Source organism: Mustelus asterias, chromosome X (assembly GCF_964213995.1).
Source record: "Mustelus asterias chromosome X, sMusAst1.hap1.1, whole genome shotgun sequence".
Taxonomy (NCBI): Eukaryota; Metazoa; Chordata; class Chondrichthyes; order Carcharhiniformes; family Triakidae; genus Mustelus; species Mustelus asterias.
Genome location: NC_135834.1, coordinates 10,407,942 through 10,428,418, shown reverse-complemented (window position 1 = coordinate 10,428,418; position 20,477 = coordinate 10,407,942). Strand labels below are relative to the sequence as shown.

The window sequence follows — 20,477 nt, the reverse complement described above, 5'->3', positions numbered from 1 at the left end:
GTACTGTCGGGATTCTATGATGCCCTGGTGTAGGCGTGACTCTTTTCGTTTCCTCCCCTCTTTGTGATGGAGGGGCCTGTTCCATTTTTTCCCTATTCGTTTGCGGGATGCGGGCGGCTTTCTGAGTTCCTGCAGTGCACCTGGTGGATTGCCACTGTGGTACTCCACTGTGGAAAGTCAGTGCTAAATATGGGAGGTCCAGACACAAACTCAAGCGCATGGTAACAGGGACGGCACGGTGGCACAGTGGTTAGCCCTGCTGCTTTACAGCGCCAGGGAGCTGGTTTCGATTCCTGGCTTGGGTCACTGTCTGTGTGGAGTTTGCACATTCTCCCCGTGTCTGTGTGGATTTCCTCCGGGTGCTCCGGTTTCCTCCCACAGTCTGAAAAACGTGCTGGTTGGGGTACATTGACCTGAACAGGCGCCGGAGTGTGGCGACTAGGGGAATTTCACTTCATTGCAGTGTTAATGTCAGCCTCACTTGTGACGAATAGATAAGCTTTTTTTTCCCAGTGTGTGGGATCCACCCTGTTCCTCAGTTACATGCAGTTGTGATTCAGTGAATGGCAGACTCATGATTAGAATGAAACTATTTATTAAGTTTACCATGGAGGCCAAATGTAATAGTTATTCCAGAGATACAGAGGTAGCAGTAGTCAAAATGTGGGGAGAATATGAAACCGCAACATTACCCATGAACCGTTAACAGTTGACAAGAGTGAATATGACTGACACAAGAATTTCCCTTAAGCAAAAGCCCACAGCCATCAAGTGATGAAGTCAATGTTTAATATCAAGCTTCTCAATCTCTCTTTTATGCAACCAACTGGAGACTTGTTAATGTTCTGTGCAGAGAACTATAAGCTCATTCAGTTTGAACCCTTCTGGTACTGATGTATTCTTCTGATATGATTCTCACATGCCCGTAGCATGGTCATTATTACTCTGGTGACATGCTACATGATACCAGAGAATGCCTTGACCAAGGGATTCACTTATTCACCCTGGAATCCAATACAGGAAGGCCCTCAGCATGGAAGCATCTCACAGCAATAAAGCAGAGAGATGAATGAGTTAGCCTGATTAATAATATGATTTTTTTTTACTGCCCATTCAGTACAAAAAGAAAAGGAAAGTGAGGGGTAATGAGATAGGGAACCATCGGCCCTTTGTCTGCAGTGGTTTGTTGTCAAGGCCCTTTTTAGTGCACATTTCTCTGACTTGACTGAACGGTCTTGACCATGACTGCCTTTTTTGTAGATGAAGATCTGGAAGCGTCCTGAAAATGCACTGGGGAATCCTGATGCTCACTTGAGTAACTCCTTGAGTATGAGAAATTCGAACCTGCATTGCCGAGAGGGAAAAAAAGCAACAGGGATTGTCGGTGAAGAAAGCTATCGCAGAGGAGAAATAACAACTTATTTTGGCTTTACATTTATCAGGTTATTTTGGCACAGCTTCTTCTCTGTCTTTTGGACATGGAGGGTAGGCGATGGCCTAGTAGTGTTATCGCTAGACTATTCATCCAGAAACTCAGCTAATGCCCTGGGGGACAGATGGTGGAATTTGAATTCAATACAAAATATCTGGAATTAAGAATCTACCATGAAACCATTGTCGGAGAAACCCATCTGGTTCACTAATGTCCTTTAGGGAAGGAAATCTGCTGTCCTTACTCGGTCTGGACTACCTGTGATTCCACACCCACAGCAATGTGGTTGACTCTCAACTGCCCTCGGACAACTAGGGATGGGCAATAAATGCTGGCCCAGCCAGCGATGCCCATGTCCCATGAATTATTTTTTTAAAAAATCCCCCCTTTGCCTTGTCTACCTGGTCTGAGGCGTACAGCTGAAAGGATGAGCCTTCCCAGACTCAGCCAGTCATCATGTGACACTGGGAACAACCAAGGTTTTGCCCTCTTTTTTTCTCTCTCTCTCTCACACTCTACACAGTCTGGCTGGATCCCACTGCCTCTGCTCAGCATCTTCCTGTTCACCAGCGCCCAGACTGGGAACTGACCTCTATCCCAAATTGCCACTCCAAGGTCCAAGGTTATTAGTGCTCCTTTGATAAGATGTCCATGGCCAGAGGCAACACGGTGGCACAGTGGTTAGCACTGCTGCCTCACAGCGCCAGGGACCCGGGTTCGATTCCCGCCTTGGGTCACTGTCTGTGCGGAGTCTGCACATTCTCCCCGTGTCTAAAATTTTAAAGTAGAGTTTACTTATTTTAGTGTCACAAGTAGGCTTACATTAACACTGCAATGAAGTTACTGTGACAATCCCCTAGTCGCCACACTCCTGTTTGGATACACTGAGGGAGAATTTAGCACGGCCAATGCAGCTAACCAGCACGTCTCTAGGACTGTAGGAGGAAACCGGAGCACCCGGAGGAAACCCACGCAGGGGAGAATGTGCAGACTTCACACAGACAGTGACCCAAGCCGGGAATTGAACCAGGGTCCCTGGCACTGTGAGGAAGCAGAGCCAACCACTGTGCCACCGTGCCGCCCCGTGTGTGTGTGGGTTTCCTCTGGTTTCCTCCCACAGTCCGAAAGATGTGCTGGTTAGGGTGCATTGGCCATGCTAAATTCTCCCTCAGTGTACCCGAACAGGAGTGTGGCGACTAGGGGGATTTTCACAGTAACTTCATTGCAGCGTTAATGTAAGCCTACTTGTGACACGAATAAATAAACTTTAAAACTTCCAATCAGTATCACGAAAACATCGATCATTCTCACCTTGCTGCTTGTGGGATCTTGCTGTGCACAAACTGGCTGGCACATTTCCTACCCTATACCAGTGGCTACACCCCAAAAGTACTTCATTGGCCATAAAGCACTTTGGGAGGTCCCCCCGTGGTCATGACAGGTTCTTCGACTGTGGGATGGGGTTAGAGGTAGGGGGTAAGATGGTGGTGACCAGAAGAGAGGGGGTGATAGTGGGGATGTGAAGGGAGAGGGGGAGAGGGGTGGGGGGAGGTGGGATACAGCAGGTTGCATGTGACCGTGTGGCCAAAGGAATGGGTGAAGTCCCAGACTCAGTCTCCCACAGGTGTCCCTGGGTGGCCACGGTGGTACAGTGGTTAGCACTGCTGCCTCACAGCACCAGGGATCCGGGTTTGATTCCCGGCTTGGGTCACTGCCTGCGTGGAGTCTGCACGTTCCCCCCGTGTCTGCGTGGGTTTCCTCTGGGTATGATGCTCTTTTGGAGAGTTGGTGCAGACTCGATGGGCTGAATGGCCTCCTTCTGCACTGCAGGGATTCGATGGAAATATGGGACAAAAGGCATCTCTCCAGGGCAAACAATCAAAATAAGGTACAATCCCTTAAAATGCCGGATCCTTTGAACTGGCTTGGCTCAGGACTATGCCAGTTTTGACTTGACTTAATGTGTTAGATTTCAGCTTAATCAACTCTTTATGATAGAACTTACCAGATGTTGGCGGGGTGTTAATGTGAAGAACTGCCTTCTGTTGCTGACCAAGCCTGTAAGTTAATATTTATGATATAAATTAGTTGGGCCTGAAAAAATACAACTGCATTAAACCTGCTTCATGCAGAAATTTAATCACACGACATTTTGCCACACAAAAATATTCTCAATGCCACTAAACTGGACTTCTGCAGCCCATGGCTCACATACACATCAGTTTTGTACAATGAGTCTACAAGAATTCTGCTGTTCATGATCTAGAAAGCTCATGAGGTTTAAGTGACATGCCTGAAATTTGTTTGACTGGTCGTGCCAACTTAACCATTGGCACAACCTACCGGGCGGCATGGTGGCACAGTGGTTAGCACTGCTGCCTCATAGCACCAGGGACCCAGGTTCGATTCCCAGCTTGGGTCACTGTCTGTGTGGAGTCTGCATGTTCTCCCCGCGTCTGCGTGGGTTTCCTCCGGGCTCCAGTTTCCTCCCACAGTCCAAAGATGTGCAGGTTAGGTGGATTGGCCGTGCTAAATTGTCCCTTAGTGTTCAAAGATGTGCGAGTTAGGTGGATTGGCCATGCTAAATTGTCGCTTAGTGTCCAAAGATGTGCAGGTTAGGTGGATTGGCCATGCTAAATTGTCCCTTAGTGTCCAAAGATGTGTAGGTTAGGTGGATTGGCCGTGCTAAATTGTCCCTTAGTGTCCAAAGATGTGCGGGTCAGGTGGATTGGCCATGCTAAATTGCCCCTTAGTGTCCAAAGATGTGCAGGTTAGGTGGATTGGCCATGCTAAATTGTCCCTTAGTGTCAGAGGGACTAGCTAGAGTAAATGCATGGGGATAGGGCCTGGGTGGGTTTGCGGCCAGTGCAGACTCGATGGGCTGAATGGCCTCCTTCTGCACTGTAGGATTCTATGATTTGTCCCCAATCTACTGATGCAGGCAGAACATAAGAAGTAGGTTCCTCCACTCCATCTGAGCATAACTGATCCTACCTCAACTTTACCACCATATCCCCATGTCTTTTTATTCCTGATTATCCAAAAACCTATTCCTCTCAGCCTTGAATTATACTCAAGAACCGTGCATCCACAGCCCTCGGGGTAGAAAGTAGATCCATAAAGCAGGTGACTTGTGTCGCACCTTGCCTGCACCTGGCCTCCTATCTCAGTGGGTCACAGTAACACAGGGAAGCTCTCGAATGACTGGCCCGGCCTGGAGGATGAGGTCAGAGCCTGTGTGCTATTTCAGAGAAGCATCAGTGCATTCTCTGCATCTCTGCACCATCACAGCCCTGCGCAGGTACAACGTAATAAAGAAGGCAAATGGGATGTTGGCATTTATTGCGAAGGGACTGGAGTATAGAAGTAGAGAAGTGTTGTTGCAATTGTACAGGGTGTTGGGGAGACCACATCTGGAGTATTGTGTCCAGTTTTGGTTTCCTTATCTGAGGAAGGATGTGGGAGGCAGTTCAGAGGAGGTTCACCAGACTGATTCCGGGGATGAAAGGGTTGACGTACGAGGAGAGATTAAACAGTTTGGGTTTATACTCGCTGGAGTTTAGAAGGATGAGAGGGGATCTGATCGAGGTTTATAAAAGGGATTGATGAAGTAAATGTAGATCAAATGTTTCCTCTTGTGGGGCAATCTTGAACAAGAGGTATAGGCCGAGAGGCGGTAGATTTAAAACTGAGATGAGGAGGAACTACTTCTCGCAGATGTTGGTGAATTTGTGGAACTCGCTGCCCCATAGCACGATGGAGTCTGAATCATTGAATGGTTTCAAGAAGGGGATGGATATATTTCTAATAACAAAACGGGTTAAAGGGACAGGTGGGGGAGGTGGATTTGAGACCAGGGAGAGATCAGCCATGATCTGATTGAATGGCAGAGCAGGCTCGAAGGGCTGAATTTGCCTCCTTCTGCTCCTAATTCCTATGTTGCGATGCTTATTTTGTCCTGCGGAGCTGCAATATCATTGATGCAATTCTAGCAAGTTACTAAAGGAGAACATAAAGTGGCAGCGGTTGCCATCCTCTGAATGTCTGCAGTGAATTGTAATAAGCCCTGCCAGGTAATGTTGCAGACACTGGGTGTATGATGCTATCCCACAGCTTTACACCCAGAGTTTCATTTTAGGGACAAGATCTGCAGGTCGTGTAACTTGGGTTAAAAGGAATTGTGACGAGCTCCAATCCAGGTCATTTTGGAATATACACCATTCCATGACTTTTTTGAGTTTGAGTTTGTCCACAAACCTTCCCAAAACTGTGTGAAGAATTTAACGCTGAATCTTTGAAGGAATATGATATATTTTTTAAAATTGGCATGTGGATGCATTTTGTCAGTGTGCCATCTGCAGCCAAATAATAAATATCCACTTTGCAAACACGATTTAGTTGTACAATTTTCTTACGGTTATACCTTTTTTATTCAACAACGCTTCATTGGAACTTGTCATTCCCGTACCTGATTTCCTCTCCCTCCAGCATTTTCCTATATGTGGCAATTTCGAAATCTAGGGCAAGTTTAACAGTCAGTAGTTCCTGGTATTCCCGCAATTTCCGGGCAACATCCTGCTTGGCTTTGCTTATGCTGTCTTCTTTCTCCGTGATTGCGGCTCTGATTTTTCTCAAATCCATCTCCCCGCGGTCCTCGGCTTCCGTGATGGCCGCTTCCAAGCCAGCGCGCTAAATGGGTGTTCGTGGGAAAAGACAAAATGTCAGCAAAGAATCGTACGTCTTCAATGATCAATAAATCCTCTGGAACTGTTCAAATCGTTGCAGGAAAATGCATACTTGAAAAATACTGTACTTTAACAATCTTTTAGAACAAAGAAAATTACAGCACAGGAACAGGCCCTTCGGCCCTCCAAGCCTGTCCCGACCATGCTGCCCGACTGAACTAAAACCCCCTACCCTTCCGGGGACTGTATCCCTCTATTCCCATCCTATTCATGTATTTGTCAAGACGCCCCTTAAAACTCAGTATCGTATCCGCTTCCACTACCTCCCCCGGCAGCGAGTTCAAGGCACCCACCACCCTCTGTGTAAAAAAACTTGCCTTGTACATCTCCTTTAAACCTTGCCCCTCGCACCTTAAACCTATGCCCCTTAGTAATTGACTCTTCACCCTGGGAAGAAGCTTCTGACTATCCACTTTGTCCATGCCTCTCATAATCTTGTAGACTTCTATCAGGTCTCCCCTCAACCTCTGTCGTTCCACTGATAACAAACCAAGTTTCTCCAACCTCTTCTCATAGCTAATGCCCTCCATACCAGGCAACATCCTGGTAAATCTTTTCTGTTCCCTCTCCAAAGCCTCCACATCCTTCTGGTAGTGTAGCGACCAGAATTGAACACTATATTCCAAGTGCGGCCTAACTAAGGTTCTATAAAGCTGCAACATGACTTGCCAATTTTTAAACTCACTGCCCCGGCCAATGAAGGCAAGCATTTTTTTACTGCTTAAAAAACATAACCTCCATCCCCCAACTCCCCGAATAGCTCAGTGAATGAATTAAGCATGTGTGTGGGTCTGAGCCACAGAGAGGATAAAGGTTTAAGATCTGATCCCTGCTCTGTGTGCTGAGTTACTTTGTTTCAACTGGGCAGTGGTGGGAAAAGAGTAGATGCCCTTAACTACCCTCAATTCGCACCGAATAGTTTTCAGTTTTCAGGTTAGCCAGTGACCTTGTGGGTAAATCAGCTATTTAAAGGTTGCTCAGGGCATCATGTGTGAAGAAAGGCATTCAGAAGATTGCCTGTATTCTGTATTTATTGTGAACTCAAACTGGTGAACAGATGAATGTTCACAAATGCATCTGTAATACCACGAGACATAGCAACATGGAAAAATTCCCCTTTGTATGGGCATCATGTACAAAGAACAAAGAACAATACAGCACAGGAACAGGCCCTTCGGCCCTCCAAGCCCGCGCCGCTCCCCAGTCCAGGATTGAATCCTGAATCCAGGATCCCCACCCAATTTTCCAGCCTATCTACATACCAATATCCTATCCACCGAGCTGTCCCTCACAGCTACGATGCTTTGTTCATTACAACCTATTAACTTACCCCCACCCCCCCATTCCAGACCATGTGATCTCCAGGGAGAGGCGAAAACCCAGAGTGAAAAACCCCAGGGCCAATATGGGGAAAAAAAAATCTGGGAAATTCCTCTCCGACCCCCTGAGGCGATCGAAACGAGTCCAGGAGATCACAATGGCCCCGATCGGAAAATGCTTCCCAACCCTAGTCATTTCCACTTCCACGAACACCATATGAATCCCCTGCCCCCGAGACAGGTTCCCAACTATCCGCAGTATCACTCTGTACTGGCACCAGCAAGATGATCGTAGAATGAAGCCTTGAAACGAGAAACCAGGAACAATTAGCCCGCGCCGCTCCCTGGTCCAAACTAGATCACTCTTTTGTATCCCTCCATTCCCACTCCGTTCATATAGCTGTCTAGATAAGTCTTAAACGTAATGGGCTCTTTGATCTGAGCTCATATGGAGTAGCCTTCAGTAGCTGTGATATGCTATCTTCTGTGGCAGCACGGTGGCACAGTGGTTAGCACTGCTGCCTCACAGCGCCAGGGACCCGGGTTCGATTCCCGGCTCGGGTCACTGTCTGTGTGGAGTTTGCACATTCTCCCTGTGTCTGCGTGGGTTTCCTCCGGGTGCTCCGGTTTCCTTCCACAGTCCCAAAGATGTGTAGGTTAAGTGGATTGGCCATGCAAAATTTCCCCTTGGTGCCCAAAGGTGTGTAGGTTGGGTGGATTGGCCATGCTAAATTGCCCCTTAGTGTCCAAAGATGTGTGGGTTAGGTGGATTGGCCATGCTAAATTGCTCCTTAGTGTCCAAAGGTGTGCTGGTTAGGTGGATTGGCCATGCTAAATTGCCCCTTAGTGTCCAAAGATGTGTAGGTTAGGTGGATTGGCCATGCTAAATTGTCCCTTAGTGTCCAAGGATGTGCAGGTTAGATGGATTGGCCATGCTAAATTGTCCCTTAGTGTCCAAGGATGTGTACGTTAGGTGGATTGGCCATGCTGAATTGCCCCTTAGTGTCCAAGGATGTGCAGGTGAGATGGATTGGCCATGCTAAATTGTCCCTTAGTGTCCAAGGATGTGCAGGTTAGATGGATTGGCCATGCTAAATTGCCCCTTCGTGTCCAAAGATGTGCAGGTTAGGTGGATTGGCCATGCTAAATTTCCCCTGAGTGGCAGGGGGACTAGCTAGGGCAAGTGCATGGGTTTATGGGGGTAGGGCCTGGATGGTATTGTGGTTGGTACAGACTCGATGGCCAAATGGCCTCCTTCTGCACTGTAGAGATTCTATGATTCTATGTGGGCCCAGGAAGTAGTGGCTGGGCGTAGGAATCATCACCAAAAGTGCGGGTAGTTGAATAAAAAGTTTAAAACGTTTTTAAAGGTTTATTTGGTAGTGTCACAAATAGACTTACATCAACACTGCAATGAAGCTACTGTGAAAATCCCCTAGTCTCCGCACTCCGCTGCAGACAAATGTTACTTGGTGACCTCATTCAGCAGAGGGTCAATCCTCAGCTTGGAAAGGCCTCGACAACCCATTTCCATCGCACCATCCAATGAACCCTGGCATCATGGGGCAGAAGAGGGGAGGGCAGTGGGCAATTTGATGGGTGCTGCTATTCTACTGGCCCCAACTTATGATGCCAGACTTCCGTGGGGCAAGTGGAACTTCTGACCCCCACCAAACCCCCACAGAAATTTCCTCGCCGTTACCATTGGGGAAAGGAATTACTGGGTCTCACCCCACGTCTGGGGCTCCAGCCGGCCAAGGACCAGAAGGTGCTTGTAGCCTGTGCCATCCTAAAGGAGGTAAGGCCCTTGGCACAGGGAGGAAATAATTGGGAATGAAGCGATGAGTGTTTGGTAGGAAGCGGTGCCAGCATGCTTACCTGAATCTTAAGAGTGTCTACTTCTGAGTTCACCTTTGTGATCCTCCTGCTCATTTCCGTAATGTCGCTTTTGATAACACGCAGATCATCATCATACTTCCCAGTAGACTGAGACAGCTGATTGAACTGAAATAAAAGGAACATCGGGGAACATAACAGAATGAGAAAAGGCTGCTTGGACCATCAATTTTGCCAATTCTAACAGACCCAAATTTGACAGCACCTTCCAAAGCTGCAACCTCTGCTGCCTAGAAGGATAGGAGGTGTGTAGTCACACCACCACCTGCAAGTTTCCTTCCAACCCACCCATCATCCTGACTTGGGAATATATCACCGTTCCTTCACTGTCGCTGGGACAAAATCCTGGAACTCCCTCCCTAACAGCACTGTGGGTGTACCTACACCACATGGACTGACTGATGTCCAATAACAATCCTGGAACTCCCTCCCTAACTGCACTGTGGGTATACCTACACCACATGGACTGACTGATGTCCAATAACAATCCTGGAACTCCCTCCCTAACAGCACTGTGGGTGTACCTACAGCACATGGACTGACTGATGTCCAATAACAATCCTGGAACTCCCTCCGTAACAGCACTGTGGGTGTACCTACAGCACATGGACTGACTGATGTCCAATAACAATCCTGGAACTCCCTCCCTAACAGCACTGTGGGTGTACCTACACCACATGGACTTACTGATGTCCAATAACAATCCTGGAACTCCCTCCCTAACTGTACTGTGGGTGTACCTACACCACATGGACTTACTGATGTCCAATAACAATCCTGGAACTCCCTCCCTAACTGTACTGTGGGTATACCTACACCACATGGACTTCCGCAGTTCAAGAAGGCAGCTCACCACCACCTTCTCAAAGACAATCAGCGATGGGCAATAATGGCACAATGGCACTTGGGCACACTGGCATATGACTTCCAGCAACAGCAGCAGGCAGACTGGGAGTTTTTCCTTAATATGGCCTCTCTTCTGTGCCTGTCGCAAAGGGGCAATAGTGCAGCTCAGACATTCCAGCTACATTATGGGGTGGTGGCCTAATTTAACAGAATGCCAGCTTGCTGCCCACCATCCCTAACCCGGGTCACAGTGGACACATTGTAGTCTCCGAGCCTCCATTTCAAGGGACGCAGTGCCAGTGTGCCAAGTGCCTGCCATCAGACTGTTGGCACTACCACGGTGTGGTACAAGTTAGGGTTATATGTTACATGGCTAAACGGAGAGTAAAAACTCCCTCTGTCCTATCCCAATAATGTCCTTCAGTCTCAAACTCAGAAGAGGGGGTCTATTGGATCAGTTTGGCACATTCCCACTTATTTACCTTTCTCCCTCTCTTGAGTGTGAGTGCTAATTTTTTGCCAAGGTTTTCACCCCATCAGTCTGTGGAGCGCTGAACCCAGGCACCAGTAGTGGAAAGCCAGGACTTCACCTCATTTTCTTTTTACCTTGGTTCTGTAGGCAGCCTGAGCTTCTTCACGACCCTTGATTGCCAACGTCTCATATTGTTCTTTCATATCAGTGACCAGCTCGTTCAGATCCAGGTTACGGGTATTATCCAGTTCAACAGTGACAGCAATATCCTTGACCTGAGCTTGCAGTTCACAGAGTTCCTTAGGTATTGTCAAAAGGAAAGTACATTGATTAGGAATGAAGAAATTGAGAGTCAGGAGCAAACTAAAATCACAAAGTCAGTGTCGCCAACATATGTCTGAGCCCAAACTCCAAGCTTGAAGCCCCATTTCCTAATTGTGTTGATGTCAACTTGATCCATAGTGGGGCTATGATAAGAGTCAATGCTGGAATTTTACCACGCCCCACGCCACGGGAATCGGAGCAGGCGAGGGGCGGACAATAGGAAGTTCCGTCGATCTCGGGTGGGATTGTACGGTTTTGGGATGAACGAGGTAGTAAGATCATAGAATCATGGAATCCCTACAGTGCAAAAGGAGGCCATTCGGCCCAGCGAGCCTGCACCGACAACAATCCCACCCAGGCCCTATCCCCATAGTCACCATGCTAATCTCCCTGACATTAAGGGGCAATTTAGCATGGTCAATCCACCTAACCTGCACATCTTTGGACACTAAGAGACAATTTAGTATGGCCAATCCACCTAACCTACACATCTTTGAACACTAAGGGGCAATTTAGCATGGTCAATCCACCTAACCTGCACATCTTTGAACACTAAGGGGCAATTTAGCATGGCCAATCCACCTAACCTGCACATCTTTGGACACTAAGAGACAATTTAGTATGGCCAATCCACCTAACCCGCACATCTTTGGACACTAAGGGGCAATTTAGCATGGTCAATCCACCTAACCCGCACATCTTTGGACACTAAGGGGCAATTTAGCATGGCCAATCCACCTAACCCGCTCATCTTTGGACACTAAGGGGCAATTTAGCATGGTCAATCCACCTAACCTACACATCTTTGGACACTAAGGGACAATTTAGCATGACCAATCCTCCAAATCTGCACATTCTTGGACACTAAGAAACAATTTAGCATGGCCAATCCACCTAACCCGTACATCCTTGGACACTAAGGGGCAATTTAGCATGGCCATCCACCTAACCCACACATCTTTGGAGTGTGGGAGGAAACCGGAGCACCCGGAGGAAACCCACGCAGACACGAGGAGAACGCACAGGCAGCGACCCAAGCTGGGAATTGAACCTAGCAATGTGAGGCAGCAGTGCTAACCACTGTGCCACCGTGCCGACCCAATGCTAGCCAAGTATTCTAAGATCAATTTACCTCATCGTAGACGTGTCTCAGGAAGTCAAGTTCGCTGACAAGCCCATCCAGTTTATCCCCAAGTTGATGTTTGGTCAGGTATGACTCATCGACAGTCTAAATAAGAACAGTTTATTTTCAATAGAGCTGTGGAGTGTTGAGAGACAATTGTTCAACATCAAAAGGCAATGAAAAGCCTACCTTCTTCAAGGTAACAAAATCATTTTCCATTCCTGCGCGATTGTTCAGCTCATCCTCGTATCTTTTTTTTAAGAAAAAGGAACGTTAGCGATCCTAAAAATGTGTGAACATTGCTCTTGCTACGACAATACATTCATACTCATTTAATCATTTCTGTCAAGGAGAAAGGAACACCAAGGGTGAACAGTGTAAGAGAGAAGAAAAGATATGTGAGGGCACGGTGGTCTGGCGACACAAGCTTTTCATTGGAAAGGCGGAGGCTGGGGGGAAACCCAATAGAGGTCTACAAAACTATGAGAGGCATAGACAGGGTGGATAGTCCGAGGCTTTTCCCCAGGGTGGAAGTGTCAATTACAAGGTGGCACAGGTCCAAGGTGAGAGGGGGAAAGTTTAAGGGAGATGTGCGGGGGAGGTTTCCACGCAGAGAGTGGTGGGTGCCTGGAACGCACTGCCAGAGGAGGTGGTGGCAGGAACATTAGCAACATTTAAGAGGTGTCTGCTTGGGTACATGAATAGGGAGGGAATAGAGGGATACGGATCGAGTAAGGGCAAAAGGTTCCTTTTTAGTTTAGTTAGGGCATCATAATCGGCACAGGCTTGGAGGGCCGAAGGGCCTGTTCCTGTGTTGTACTGTTCTTTGCTCCTTGTTCTAAATCTTGGATTTTATAAACTTACAATTGAACCAGGAAAGGAAGGAAGGAGATGGACTGTTTTGAAGTCCTCATAAAGGACGGGTTAAAGTAGGAAATGGCGAATTACAGGCAAGCCATTCAGTTTGTCGGCAGCGTGGTGCTCAGTATCCACCCGGTAGTAGCCAATTCTAGAATATACAGTCTCAGTGGTTCCCAGGCTTCAGGCCGAATGGCCTCGTTCTGGGCTTTCCATGTCACCTCCATTACCCAGCTGACCAGCCAAACCACAGCTGCTGGGTGGACAGTGGGTGCTGTGCCGCCACAGTTGGGTTGGGGATTGCTAGATTTCCACAGATAGGAAGACTCTGGGTCTTTATGGCAGTCACTAGCCATGTCCTGAGCTGTCAGTACACTGGCTGTAGTTGCAGCACTTGTCCTGACCTTGTGCAAGGACAGCTCCTGGGGTACATTCACCTACTGATCACTTTGTGTCTAACGGGGCATCTTCTGGTGTCGCGTCTAAATTTACTTTTTACTACCCTGAACCCTTGACCTCTTGTCCCCTCTTAATTTAACACAAAGGAATGTTCTGGATTTATTTTCTTGTTATTCACTAACCTATGAAGTGTAGCTTCATACGATGCTTCCTTCCCAGGTTGGTGTCTAAGTTTAGTGGGCGGCACTGTGGCGCAGTGGTTAGCACTGCTGCCTCACAACGCCAGGGACCCGGGTTCGATTCCCGGCTTGGGTCACTGTCTGTGTGGAGTTTGCACATTCTCCCCGTGTCTGCGTGGGTTTCCTCCGGGTGCTCCGGTTTCCTCCCACAGTCCAAAGATGTGCAGATTAGGTGGATTGGCCATGGTAAATTAACCCTAGTGTCAGGGGGATTAGCAGGGTAAATATGTGGGGTTACGGGGATAGGGTTTGGATGGGATTGTGGTCGGTGCAGACTCGATGGGCCGAATGGCCTTCTTCTGCATTGTAGGATTCTATGATTTATTGATTAGTGTCATGAGTAGGCTAACATTAACACTGCAATGAAGTTACTGTGAAATTCCCCCAGTCGCCACACTCCTGTTCGGGTACACTGAGGGAGAATTTAGCATGGCCAATGCACCTAACCAGCACGTCTTTCAGACTGTGAGAGGAAACCGGAGCACCCGGAGGAAACCCACGCAGACATGGGGAGAACATGCAGACTCCACACAGACAGTGACCCGAGCCGGGAATCGAACCTGGGTCCCTGGCGCTGTGAGGCAGCAGTGCTGACCACTGTGCCAAAAGCATCCAGGGATTGTTTTAAAAATCCAGCTGAAAGGGTAGACGGCATTTGGTTTGATGTTCTAACTCAGCACCTCTGACAGTGCAGCACTCCCTCAACACTGAAGTGCCAGGCAAGCTGGTGTGTCGTCGTTGCTGGAGTTGGTTTGAACCAACTTTCGATTCAGAGGCAAGAGATTGGAGCCATGCCTGCCACTCAGTGAAGGTCACAAATACTGTGGTTAGTCCCATTGTGAATTAAACCATCAGCAGTGAGAGTGTATAAACATTTCCTCTGTCTGGGAGAAGCAGAAAGATTTATCTTTAATAAGGAAATAGTTACACTCTCATGGATTTTTGCGCAATGCTTGTCACTCCCCACATCCGCTCAGAATGAAGGAACTGAAAGATGCCAGTAGATTTTGACAACTGTTATACACATCTCCCTCAGGAATGTCTCTGTGCTTTTTGTAACTATTCGTTCATGGGAGTCATTTATTGCCCATCCTAGTTGCCCCTGGACTGAGTGGCTTGCCAGTTCAGGGGCATTTAGGAATCAACCACATTCATAGAATCCCTACAGTGCAGGAGTGGGCCATTCAGCCCATCGATATGCACCGACTCTCCGACAGAGCATTTTACCCAGGCTCACCCCCACCGTAACCTCAGATATTTACCCTGCTAATCCACATAACCTATACATCTTTGGACACTAAGGGGCAATTTAGCATGGCCAATCCACCTAAGCTGCACATTTTTGGACAGTAAGGGGCAATTTAGTATGGCCAATCTATCTAACCTACACATCTTTGGACACTAAGGGGCAATTTAGCATAGCCAATCCATCTAACCTGCACATCTTTGGACACTGAGGGCAATTTAGTATGGCCAATCCATCTACCAGCACATCTTTGGACACTAAGGGGCAATTTAGCATGGCCAATCCATCTACCAGCACATCTTTGGACACTGAGGGCAATTTAGTATGGCCAATCCATCTACCAGCACATCTTTGGACACTGAGGGGCAATTTAGTATGGCCAATCCATCTACCAGCACATCTTTGGACACTGAGGGCAATTTAGTATGGCCAATCCATCTACCAGCACATCTTTGGACACTAAGGGGCAATTTAGCATGGCCAATCCGCCTAATCTGCACATCTTTGGACACTGAGGGCAATTTAGCATGGCCAATCCACCTAACCTGCACATCTTTGGACACTGAGGGCAATTTAGTATGGCCAATCCATCTACCAGCACATCTTTGGACACTGAGGGGCAATTTAGTATGGCCAATCCATCTACCAGCACATCTTTGGACACTGAGGGCAATTTAGTATGGCCAATCCATCTACCAGCACATCTTTGGACACTAAGGGGCAATTTAGCATGGCCAATCCATCTACCAGCACATCTTTGGACACTGAGGGGCAATTTAGCATGGCCAATCCGCCTAATCTGCACATCTTTGGACACTAAGGGCAATTTAGCATGGCCAATCCATCTAACCTGCACATCTTTGGACACTGAGGGCAATTTAGCATGGCCAATCCACCTAACCTGCACATCTTTGGACACTAGGGGACAATTTAGCATGGCCAATCCACCTAACCTACACATCTTTGGACACTAAGGGGCAATTTAGCATAGCCAATCCATCTAACCTGCACATCTTTGAACACTGAGGGCAATTTAGTATGGCCAATCCATCTACCAGCACATCTTTGGACACTAAGGGGCAATTTAGCATGGCCAATCCATCTACCAGCACATCTTTGGACACTGAGGGGCAATTTAGCATGGCCAATCCGCCTAATCTGCACATCTTTGGACACTAAGGGCAATTTAGCATGGCCAATCCATCTAACCTGCACATCTTTGGACACTGAGGGCAATTTAGTATGGCCAATCCATCTACCAGCACATCTTTGGACACTGAGGGGCAATTTAGCATGGCCAATCCATCTAACCTACACATCTTTGGACACTAAGGGGCAATTTAGCATAGCCAATCCATCTAACCTGCACATCTTTGGACACTGAGGGCAATTTAGTATGGCCAATCCATCTACCAGCACATCTTTGGACACTAAGGGGCAATTTAGCATGGCCAATCCATCTACCAGCACATCTTTGGACACTGAGGGGCAATTTAGCATGGCCAATCCGCCTAATCTGCACATCTTTGGACACTAAGGGCAATTTAGCATGGCCAATCCACCTAACCTGCACATCTTTGGACACTAGGGGACAATTTAGCATGGCCAATCCACCTAACCTGCACATCTTTGGACACTAAGTGGCAAGTTAGCATGGCCAATCCACATAACCTACACATCTTTGGAGTGTGGGAGGAAACCCACGCAGACACGGGGAGAATGTGCAAACTCCACACAGACAGTGACCCAAGGTCGGAATTGAACTCAGGTCCCTGGCGCTGTGAGGCAGCAGTGCTGACCACTGTGCCACCGTGCCGCCCTTGCTGTGGGTCTGGAGTCACATGGAGGCCGGACCGGGCAACGATGGCAGATTTCCTTCTCTAAAGGACTTTAGTGAACCAGATGGGTTTTTTAACCACATGATCAGGGGCATCAGGCTACCATGGTGGGATTGAACCCTGGTCCCCAGGTGGGACTCTAGGGCTCTGGATTACCAGTCTGGCGACAATGCCGCTACGCCATCGGTACTGAAACATCACACAGGTAAAGTGTTCTTGACAATCTGTGTAAAATTGCATTCACCCTGGCAGTTAAACTGGGCGGGGAAAGCCTACACCACATACTTACCTCCCTCTCAGAAAACAATGGAAGGAGGAAGCAAGCTTTTCTGTTGAAACAATCGCAGCCTCTCGAGTTCAATTTGCTGACACCCATGCAGTAACCATCGCAGTTTACAAGAACATGTCACAGTCTACATTGAGCAGTTCTCTTCCTGCAATTATTGCTCAATAATTGGTCGGAGAAGTGGAGGAAGCCAATTTTTAATATGAAATACAAACAGAAAATGCTGGAAAAACTCAGCAGATCTGGCAGCGTCTGTGGAGAGAGAGCTTTCGAGACTAAATTACCCTTCTACAGAAAATTTGTTCTGATGGGTCTGAGTGCTGACAGACTTGTAGCTGCAACCCTGAGTTACAATAACTGTTCTCTCTCACCTCTCCACAAAGCCAGCTCACTTCTATCATGAGGAGCAGGTGGATGGCAGGGTAAGTTTTCTGAATTTGCTTTTTGCATTAGGCTGCCAGGTTATCCTGTAGCAGGCGTGACGCCCAAGTGATGTGCGACAGAGATCAGCTTCCACCAGCTGCCTCAACGTACAGTATAGACACCACCCCTTCATTTCAATGTAGCACATTGAGTTATATATCCTGTCATTCAACAAGAGCAGCCTCTAAGGAAGTAATTCAGTTGTGCTCACCAGAGAGTGACTTGGAGAGAGTCCAAGTCCACTCCTTGGTCTATCCAAACCTCAGCGCAGTTGGGGAAGAGAAGAGTTGCAAGCAGAGGTTCCCTTCTTGAATTTCTTAAACGTGGAGAATTTTCCAAACAGCTTTGCCAAGTGAGTTCATTTATTAGTGTCACAAGTAGGCTGACATTAACACTGCAATGAAGTTACTGTGAAAATCCCCTGGTCGCCACACTCCTGTCCGGGTACGCTGAGGGAGAATTTAAGCACCCAACCAGCACGTCTTTCGGACTGTGGGGCGGCACGGTGGCACAGTGGTTAGTACTGCTGCCTCACAGCGCCAGGGACCTGGGTTTGATTCCCGGTTTGGGTCACTGTCTGTGTGGAGTTTGCACGTTCTCCCCGTGTCTACGTGGGTTTCCTCCGGTTTCCTCCCACAGCCCAAGGTGTGCGGGTTGGTCATGCTAAATTGCCCCTTAGTGTCAGGGGGATAGGCTAGGGTAAAATATGCGGGGCGCTGGGGCTAGGGCCTGGGCGGGATTGTGGTCGGTGCAGACTCGATGGGCTGAATGGCCTCCTTCTGCACTGTATGGCTTCTATTCTATGAGCACCTGGAGGAAACACACGGGGAGAACGTGCAGACTCCACACAGACAGAGACCCGAGGCTGGAATTGAACCTGGGTCCCTGGTGCTCTGAGGCAGCAGTGCTAACCACTGTGCCACCATGCCACACATGTGAGTGAGTGGTTAAGGAGAGACTGTTACATCTGTTAAGAGGGGAAGGGGCATTGAAAGCAGGGGAAGGTACAACACTGTGGAGATATGAGACAGACACAACAGATGATCTTCTTTTGACGCGAGGGTTTACATTAGCCGTGTACTATGAGTTTAAGGAGTTAGTTAGATACATACTGTATTTTGAGACCAGTCACTGCACCATGCATTTGCTGCAATTCACCATCCAGCCGCATCTTGTCCTGCTTGAAGCTCTCCAGCTGTCGGGTGAGGGCATTGATGTATGTCTTGTACAGGTCCTCGTTGTTGGAACCATAATCCCCCTGCTGCTGCAGCAGGGTCCACTTGGTCTCCAACATTTTGTTCTGCTGCTCAAGGTAGCGAACCTGGAAGGGTGTGGGGAATGGAGGGGGAAAAGTAGAGAGAGCAAAAGATGCAACATGAACGCAAGCAGGAGATGCGCTTGTCAGATTCAAGGTAGGCACACACAAGAACAGCACACACTTCCCAATGGGGAAAAAAGCAACCCTTCCTTTTAAATGCAGGGTCTAAAATATCTCAGGCAGAAACTAACAAGGAAACTATGAGTTTTTTTTTATTTGATTTGATTTATTATTGCCACATGTATTGGGATACAGTGAAAAGTATTGTTTCTTGCGCACTATAGAGGCAAAGCATACCGTTCATAGAGAAGGAAAGGAGAGGGTGCAGAATATAGTGTTACAGTCATAGCTAGGGTGCAGAGAAAGATCAACTTAATATTTGATTTGATTTATTATTGTCACATATATTGGGATACAGTGAAAAGTATTGTTTCTTGCGCGCTATGCAGACAAAGCATACCGTTCATAGAGAAGGAAAGGAGAGGGTGCAGAATGTAGTGTTTCAGTCATAGCTAGGGTGTAGAGAAAGATCAGCTTAAAGCGAGATAGGTCCATTCAAAAGTCTGACAGCAGCAGGGAAGAACCAGTTCTTGAGATTCAATTTACCTTGTCGATAAAGCCTGCGAAACGGGTGTTGAGTGTCTTGATCTGGTCTTTCTCCTCTCTTCGGATCGTCTGCAAGAGGGGGTCGACATCTTGGCGCAGAGCAGAGGATGTCTGGACGGTGGTCCGGTACGATGGAGAACTGACTTGCTCAGTGCTCCTCACAGTTGTAACTGTGCTTGATTTCATTGGGCGCTGCATTTCAGTGTGCCTGTACTGGTTCAAAGTGCTGCTCGTGCTGCTGGAACTGCTGTACTCACTTTTCTTCATGGTTTGCATTTTTGACATTTTCGGAAAGCACTGTTACGAGATTGGGAGGGAAGATCAGCTGGAACTCTTCAGAGACAAAGTTTGCCAACCTCTGGGTAAGGTTGACTCGTCTGAGTGTCCTTTATATGGAATGACCTGCCTCAAGTTGTATTGCACGTTTATCAGGAATATCCATTCTTTGGGGAGTTGTGTGGAATGTGGTTATGCCACCAGCATACTGAAGGCTGGGCCCAAGACTAATGGACACATTCCATGATTACAATTAGAAAGACTTGCTATTCGTGACTTTAGTGGGAACAGGTTCCACGTCATTGCACATCCACTGACTCGTCTTGGAAAAAGCAATCAGTATCTGTTCAATGCCAATACAGTAAGAAGTTTAACAACACCAGGTTAAAGTCCAACAGGTTTATTTGGTAGCAAAAGCCACCAAATAAACCTGTTGGACTTTAACCTGGTGTTGTTAAACTTCTTACTGTGTTTACCCCAGTCCAACGCCGGCATCTCCACATCATCAATGCCAATAGCCCAGTGAAGCAGAGCATCATTGAAGTGGGGTAAAAATTGGGTATCATGGTTTAATTGGCAGTAAATTGGCACCGTGGGTGGCACAGTGGTTAGCACTGCTGCCTCACAGCACCAGGGACCCAGGTTCGATTCCCAGCTTGTGTCACTGTCTGTGTGGAGTCTGCACATTCCCCCCATGTCTGCGTGGGTTTCCTCCGGGTGCTCCGGTTTCCTCTCACAGTCCGAAAGGCGTGTTGGTTAGGTGCTAAATTCTCCCTCAGTGTACCCGAACAGGAGTGTGGCGACTAGGGGATTTTCACAGTGACTTCATTG

At 47.8% G+C, this 20,477-nt stretch overlaps 1 protein-coding gene across 1 annotated transcript; it reads right to left on the bottom strand.

The window, feature by feature from the left end:
* Nucleotides 1–585: 585 nt before the first annotated feature.
* Nucleotides 586–19,746, bottom strand: LOC144481909 (keratin, type II cytoskeletal 8-like). The gene is made up of 9 exons (XM_078201074.1): nt 19,371–19,746; nt 18,559–18,767; nt 12,347–12,407; nt 12,167–12,262; nt 10,845–11,009; nt 9,375–9,500; nt 5,901–6,121; nt 3,438–3,490; nt 586–1,344 (listed from the first exon to the last, which is right to left on the bottom strand). The coding sequence occupies exons 1-9, from the start codon at nt 19,653–19,655 to the stop codon at nt 1,202–1,204; spliced, it is 1,359 nt and encodes a 452-aa protein (XP_078057200.1). The 5' UTR covers nt 19,656–19,746; the 3' UTR covers nt 586–1,201.
* Between the last annotated feature and the right edge of the window lie 731 nt (nt 19,747–20,477).